The sequence below is a fragment of the Aptenodytes forsteri genome, unplaced genomic scaffold (genome assembly GCF_000699145.1).
Source record: "Aptenodytes forsteri isolate BGI_AS27 unplaced genomic scaffold, ASM69914v1 Scaffold193, whole genome shotgun sequence".
In the NCBI taxonomy this organism is placed as follows: domain Eukaryota; kingdom Metazoa; phylum Chordata; class Aves; order Sphenisciformes; family Spheniscidae; genus Aptenodytes; species Aptenodytes forsteri.
In genome coordinates, this window is record NW_008795405.1 from 4,578,693 (window position 1) to 4,586,687 (window position 7,995).

At 39.5% G+C, this 7,995-nt stretch overlaps 1 protein-coding gene across 16 annotated transcripts in view; it reads left to right on the forward strand.

The window, feature by feature from the left end:
- NRXN3 (neurexin 3) overlaps positions 1-7,995 on the forward strand; it is a 1,034,251-nt gene that overhangs the window by 905,727 nt on the left and 120,529 nt on the right. For 8 of the 16 annotated variants that reach the window (XM_019472456.1, XM_019472458.1, XM_019472459.1 and 5 more), the window contains one exon: positions 2,495-2,497. The exons of the other annotated variants lie outside the window; for them this stretch is intronic. In XM_019472456.1, the coding sequence (XP_019328001.1) occupies positions 2,495-2,497 (3 nt within the window). The remainder of the gene's footprint in view (positions 1-2,494; positions 2,498-7,995) is intronic. 16 annotated transcript variants of the gene reach the window in all.

A 7,995-nucleotide genomic window follows, 5' to 3' on the forward strand; every position in this document is an offset into this window, starting at 1 on the left:
TCTCTGAATCATGCTCCATGTAACTATTTTAATAATGTTGTATAGGGTAAATCAGCACAAAATGTTGTCCTCCTGTGTTGGTGAACAAACAGCTGAATGAATTATTATGGCACATGTATGTGGCCATAATGGGGACAGATTTTGCTCCTGTTCTAGTGCAACCCCATTTATGTAAGTAGAATTGCCCCAATGTGAATGAGAACATGATTTTAACTATGTTTCCACAGTTCCATATGTGGGGAAATGTATTCCTAAGAGACTTACAAAGCTTAATGGAGGGTGGGTGTACAGTTATTTATTATTATGACAGCAGGTACTGCTGCAACAGTAAAGTTCATAATGGGGAGAAAAGCAATGGAGCATTACTTCCAGGTAGAGCCATTTTTCATTTTCCTGTTATAGCCTTCCTGTAGAAAATTTTAAAGGAATGCTATCAAGATCACTTTCTTGCAAAAATGTAGATGTTCCAACGTACAGCAGTTCCAACATCTTTGGTAAAAATCATTCCTACAAAAAAAAGTTTCAGATAGTCTGGCTTAATTGTGCCAATATAGTGTTTTCAGTCCTAAAAATGCAGTGGTTTTGGAACCACTTGTGTGGCAGCCAGAATATGGTACTGATTAAACACCTTAAATTGGCTCTCCTTGTCTGTGCAAAGAAAAGAATCATGCAAATAACCAATCTGAGCAGTGGACCAGATTTTGAAAATTATTTATTTCAGTGGCATACTATCATGTTATCAACTAGGATGAAACATTTGTTTTAAAATCTTTATTTACATCAGAACCTCATCCTGTAGAAATTGACATACTTTCATTGACACCAGCATACACTGGCTGAGTCACTGGAGAATGATTATCAATCAGAGTGTGCCTTTATTAAACCTCCAGAGAAAGGTATATTGTTGTCTAGTTGGAGAAAAATATTAAATTATTCCATCTGCTTCCCTGAAACAATTGCTGCTGCTTGGGACGGAAGACCTTAATGAAATCAAGGACTTTGAAACCTGTAATCATACAAGTTGCATGCTTGCTTTCTAACTGCTTCAGAAAGTTTAATCAGTTATTGATTGTGTTTGTATATATATGACCATTCTCTTTATTTTTTATCTAGTCCTGGTCACTTAGGATAAGAAAACACAAAAATTGTCCTCTTAATTGCGTAGGAGGTCAGGCCACACCTGGAGTATTGTGTCCAGTTCTGGGCTCCTCAGTACAAAAGAGAGATGGAACTACTGGAGAGAGTCCAGCAAAGGGCCTCTCAGACGGTTAAGGGACTGGAGCATCTCTCCTATGAGAAAAGGCTGAGACAGCTAGGACTGTTCAGCCTGGAGAAGAGAAGGCTCAGGGGGGATCTTATCAGTGTACATAAATACCTGAATGGAGGGTGTAAAGACGACAGTGGTGCCCAGTGACAGGACCAGAGGCAATGGACACAAACTGAAACACAAGAGTTTCCCTCTAAACATCAGGAAACACTCTTTTACTGTTAGGGTGACTGAGCATTGGTGCAGGTTGCCCAGAGAGGTTGTGGAGGATGGAACTACTGGAGAGAGTCCAGCAAAGGGCCTCTCAGACGGTTAAGGGACTGGAGCATCTCTCCTATGAGAAAAGGCTGAGACAGCTAGGACTGTTCAGCCTGGAGAAGAGAAGGCTCAGGGGGGATCTTATCAGTGTACATAAATACCTGAATGGAGGGTGTAAAGACGACAGTGGTGCCCAGTGACAGGACCAGAGGCAATGGACACAAACTGAAACACAAGAGTTTCCCTCTAAACATCAGGAAACACTCTTTTACTGTTAGGGTGACTGAGCATTGGTGCAGGTTGCCCAGAGAGGTTGTGGAGTGTCCATGCTTGTAAATATTCAAAAGCCATCTGCACATGGTCCTGGGCAACTGGCTCCGGGTGACCCTGCTTGAGCAGGGGAGGTGGACCAGATGACCTCCAGAGGTCCCTTCCAACCACAACCATCCTGTGATTCTGTGAGGTACCTCTGGCTGCAGTGGAATTTACAACTATTAGAGTAATTAATTCCAAACCAAGGTTTAACATTGCCCCCTTTGGTACTCTGTACATCCAGTTGGCAGCAGGACTGGGATTAATTGAGTTATTAGCCTCGAACACCCAACAGGTGATTTATAAAGTCTCAGCTAAATGAGGGAAAATTACCCCAGGTTTGGTCACTGTTTGTCGTAAACTTTGAAAGAATTACAGTTCCTTCTCCTTAATGGCTAGCTCTAATTTTAGAGAAAATCTTTGAACGATTACATCTCCAGAAGAATGAAGTCTGTGGTCCTGATCCTGCTTTTGTTAGTTTATTGGAGATTTTCTGTAATTTATATTATAGAAAAGAACTGTGTTTAGCTATAGGAATGTAACAGAGAGTAGCACTGGACCTTTGAGGGCTGGGTCAAGCTGGAAGTGACCCTGGCTTACTTGAAGAGGAACTCTTCCAGAAAGCTTCCTGACTAACCTACATGGCAGTTCACTCAGCCTGTAGAGACCACTGTGTGCTGAAAGAGCATCAAGAAGATTTAATAAAGTGTCAAAGTGCTTCTAAAAACATGGTTAGAGCAGTGATTTCCTGGATACACATGCACCACAACAAATGGCCTCATCTCAGCTGATATTAAAGCAATAACTCTTTGACACTTCATGCTACCCACTGAAAGAAAGATAAAGGTCAATATGTACCTCCATTACAACTTTCTGCATTTCAATATCAGGCCATTTTATTGCTGTCGCAGCACAGATGGCTCACCTTTCTTCCTTACTCTTGGTAGAATTTGATTCTGTCAGCTTAAGTTGCGTTATTTGTGCGGTGAAATTGAGAAGAAATTGTCTTTTTCTGGTTGGGCAGTATCTCCAGCTGTGGTTTTCAGATGCCTAATGGTTATTTTGCCTCGCTTGTGTTTGACATCACCATTGTCAAGCCTGCTTACAATTTTAGATCTAAGTGGTAGAAAAATCTAATAGAACAAGTTTGTTCTTTGGGGAACGTAAAATATAGCTACCTGAGGCTATGAGTGGTACAAATACAGTTAGTTATTACCTTGCTCCAGCTTTCTCTTCTCTTTTCTGCTCAGAAATAAACAATTTTTCTTCACTTTCAAGGCCATTCACAGTTTAGCCTCTTCTGATCAGCACAATTCAAGCATTTTTTTTGCTCACTTCTTAGATTTCATCATAAGAATCTTTCTGTTTCCTGGTACCATCCACAAGGCAACAGCAGGTTATTTTTCCAATCCCATTGAAACCCTCTTTTCATCACGATGTGTGCCAAAAAGTTGTCAGAGGCTGATGATGGTCTAAGGCAGCTGTTTATCAAGCCTATCAATATTGTCACATTTTTTGTTTTATTATGCATTTTTCTGTATCCACGTGTGATATCTTGTTTTATGTTTAGATTGCAGACTCCTTGGGTTCAAAATGTACTTTTTATTCTGCACATGTACACTACTTAGCATAGAAGGGTTCTGGACCATTGTAGAAATACCAAGCATGATACAAGTAGAAGTAAAGCATCTAATGCAAAATAGCAAGAATTGGGATAAAGAATTATTATTCTCACTGTATTAAAAGTATCTGTGTTATTTGTACTACTCATTTTCATATGTAAGTAACTAAAACGTCTCCTTTTTGAAATGCATATAAAGCTTGTGTAGAATATCAAGTCTGTAATCCCAAAGTGATACAAAATCCAGGGGAATTTCAGTAGGATTTAGATTTACACATCACTTGTTAAGGAAGTACAGAAGAGCATGACAACTGCAAAGATTTCTTCTGTTTGTAACGTACACCAAGATACCTCCTGCAGTTAGGTAGTCTGAGTACTGCCAGAAGTATTTTAGAGCACAGTTACACTAAAACAGCTGGGAAAATTAAGTGCTTTAAAAATACACAGTATATGCACAAACCAATGACATGCTTTTCAATTTGTGAAGATCCCAAACATGGGATATAGTCTTGGACAAACAACCAAGACAAAGGGAATTGAGAGAAAAATCTTACTGGAAATAGCCAGTGGCAATGTTATTAGCATTTAAAATGTCTGTAACTTCATTTTGTTTTAAAATTTGTAATAACATTTCTGCAAGGCAGTGAAACTCAGCTCAGCGGAGAACAGGCAGGATTTGAGTGAGAAACAGTTGAGATGTATGACTGTATGCTATACTGATAGGAACGTTTCTGTGATTCAAATATCCTTCAGAGAGGCCTTGAAGGAAGATAACAAGAGCTGACCTTTTTCTGTTAACCGACAACAAGGGAGAAAAAGGAGTTTTGATTTGTGTTTGTTTCAGTGAGTTGCAAACGGTGCTTGTGCTCTGCTGCTCCTGAGTAGAAACATTGATTTGACTTTCTCACACGTGGTTTTGTTCTGGATTTAAGTATGGTCTGTTCAAAAGTGATATGTGTTGTACTAAATTCTTGCTGCCGGTCTCAGGGCCCTGACACACCAGACTCTGCTGTCATAATAATATCCTCTCTGGGACTTCTGCTTTGCCACGTTACCCTACAAAGGCCTCAAAGACAAGCCGTTAGCTTTTGTGTGTGGTACAGTAGCATGCTGTGCAGGCTGCTATTAGAGGAGAGTCACTGTACTGTGCCACATCGTATTCTTGCAAGGCTGCCATGTTTCTCGCAGGGTTACTTCATTAGCAATTGTTAAAGGTCCTGGAATCCCACATGTCCCTATTTCCTGATTTAAAGCACAGCTTCAATTATTAGTGAAGTAGTTCAGGGATTTCTGGGTTTGGGAGACTTCTGTGAAAACAAGTTAAAGTGACACTCATCCTCTTGGCTTCTGCTTCCATGTCAGCTGCTTATATGCTCATAATTTATTTAGTGAGTTGCTGCTCAAAGCTTTTTAGGAGACTCTCGTGTGGTGCGTTCTGTCCAGCTCACAGCTGGGTCATTCAGTTTTCAAATTATTTGTCTAAAGGTATCTTTGAAGTTAATTACTAAGTATAGCTAGTCTAGAAAAGCATGCATGGTGATACACGAGTCTTCTGCTCAAAACACATTCAGTTCAGCGAATTCAAGTTATGATTCCAGCTGGTGCGTGGGTCCTTAAGGAGAACTACTCCAGATAAGCTTCTGGAGGCCCTAGGGCCCACTGACCTAGGGCAGGCCCCTAATATGTCTGCCCTATGACATGGATGGCTGGGGTCCCAAGACCAAAATCACAGACAGTTTTCTGTGAAAAAGAGATCAGAACCCTTCTGGGAGGACAGATGGACTTGGGGTTATGCTCTTCATGAGGAACCAGAAACTGTGTGCTCTGTTACATATCCAGTGCATGCCTCAACTTCCTGAGATGAGGATGATTACACTTGTGAAACTGTTCAAACAGTAGCTTGGAGGTGATGAGAATAAATTACTTGTGGATGTTTTCAGCTATGATCTTAGAGCCATAGAATGACAGTGTATGATATATAATATGCAGAATGTTCTCTCTAAAGAATAGAAGGGGGGATCTGCTCATTATCCGTATGGAGAGTCCAGCCCATTGGCGTGGGTCAGAATAAGGTTCCCAACCTTTTATTTTAACCATTAGGCTTTCCAGCCTTCTAACTGTGTTTTCTATTGAGGGTCCAATAATCTTGATTAATGTCTTTCCATAACGTGCAGCTCCAGGCTAAATCCTTTCTTACAATGTATATCGCAAAGGAAAATAGCACAGAAGATTTGTCAGTCTAATTAGACTTTCACTGTCAGCTAAGACAAATAAAATTGTCTCACCCTTGGTCTTGCCTAGGTACTTTCTTTTACACTCATAGATAATAATTTGGGGGGGAAAGAAATTGGCCTTTAATTTAGTTTTTGCTTCTTATAAGTCACTAGTGACATTTTCATCCCAAGACTGCAAAGCTCTATTGAAAAAAGAGCTTTTGATGAGTCTCTGCTTTAAGGACTGAGTTCATTGGCCCATTGGTACTGCTGAGAATTATGCAGTCTGGCTCTCATCCCTCTTTTTCTGCTTCTTCCTCAACTATTTTTTCTTAAAGAGACCAAAGCCCCCAACCTGTACCGTCTTTCAGAGCGGAATCCTTTCTCCTGCACTACAGTCCTGTTGAGTGAGATGGTAAAGTTGCATTGCTGCAGTGAAATTCACAAAGTGGCATTTACTTATTCACTGTCACATCTCTTCTGCGATGATTAAATGGTAACGTGGTTTGGGCAGAGAAAGAAAGCAGAGTTTGGAAGCAAGAATCCAAATGTGGGATAAAAAATTTTCATGCAAACTACTGTTCATGTAGGTTACAGAGTGATTAATTCAATAATACCAAATGACCTCTAAATACTTCACAAGTATGTAGTATAGAAATAGATTTAGTGCACACTGACACACAGAATCTTTGGTGTGTAATGTAGTAGCTACCTAGCCAAAAACATGTCTGTGATATGATAATGTTCTGTATGGGAAAGGGATAAAAATATTCTCCAAGTTTTAACTGAATATTAGATGGGGGAGTGGTGTGGTGTGTTTAAATTATATTTATTGATGTAGCGTTCAGGATACTCAGATTACCTGTAAAGCTCATATAATCTAAAATATAATCCTATATTTTCATTATTTCATTCATTTTCTGCAGAAGACAAGTGTGCTGCTCTTCTGGAATTGCCATAGTGAACCAGGAGTTCAGCACCCAACCAAAAAGAGAACGTGATTTTACTGTAATATTATTTTTCCAGCCTACGCTCCCAAGTGCTGACAAGTACTGATGATGGAAATAAGCTCAGCCTTGTATGTCTGCTAAGCACAATTACAGTAATAAAGAACATTGTATTTGTAAAACAGCTCATGCATATGCTGGTGTATGCTGTCATTTGTTGACACTATCACCAGTGATACTTGAACATTTAACTTAGTAACCATTGTTGGCTCCAAATGGAGACTACTTTTTCGTGACTCCAGGGGAGGGATTTGATTGAATGTGTGTGGCAAACTTGAGTGCCACAAGTTGACGCATAGTATGATTTCTCAAAATACAGCTTACACTCATTCTTTGGAAAACCTGTTTTTATATAGTAGCATTGTCAAGTAGTCACCTCAGCCACTCCTCTGTGTGTTCTGCTGGGACCCGCATTGTCTTTTTATTTCTTCAGTCTAATAGTTTACAGAAGGCCTGAGTTAGCTGATTCATTTCTACAAGGGTTGAGTTTACATTGCCTTTAATCTGCAGATCTGAACAATCATTTGGGACTTGCAGCAAAATCTCAGCTGGTGTTTTTGACACATGTACCCAGTTCTGTTCTACTGTGAAATTTGGAAATGAAGATTTGGCCCAGCATATTAAGGGAGGGCTGGTCTAACATTTTTCTAGAATTTCAGCACTCTGATGATTTTTTTTATCTTGATCAAGAACTTATTGAAATATTTGCTTGATTTTAGGTGACCAAAAAGCATGCCCTTTTCTGTCATAAAAGGATAAGAAGCTATAATAACAGCTGTAGTAAACTGATACCTACCTTCTTCAGGCAGGCAGGCAGGCATACGTTTCTCGGAAAGTACCCTTAATAACATCAGGATGGACTTTTTTTTTCAGGGCACAGTATCCCTTTGTGTATTTAGACATGTCATTTGCCCTGCCAAAAAGGATTCTTGAAAGTCACGTGGAAGATTATTTTCAAAATCTGATTAATACAGTACTCAGGAACTAAAGCTACTATACTTGACCATACATTTGATCACAAGCCAAATGAAAGAATAGGACAAGTGTGTTGTTCTAGGATGGTTGTGCAGCAACAATGTATGATGAAGAGGTCCAATACTGCAAAAGCAACTGCTTAGAAATAAATGGAGTAGTATCAATGGTTATAGCTCAAATATAGTTGGAAGATTGGCTCATGTTTTGTTATAGCATATCTGCTGTGCTTGCTATTTATATACTTCAGGGAAATGCCTAGAAGCTGCAGACATTGCCAAAATACTGCCACAGCATATAGTTCCATTTTATTTGTTTGGTTTTTTTTTTTTTTTTAACAATACT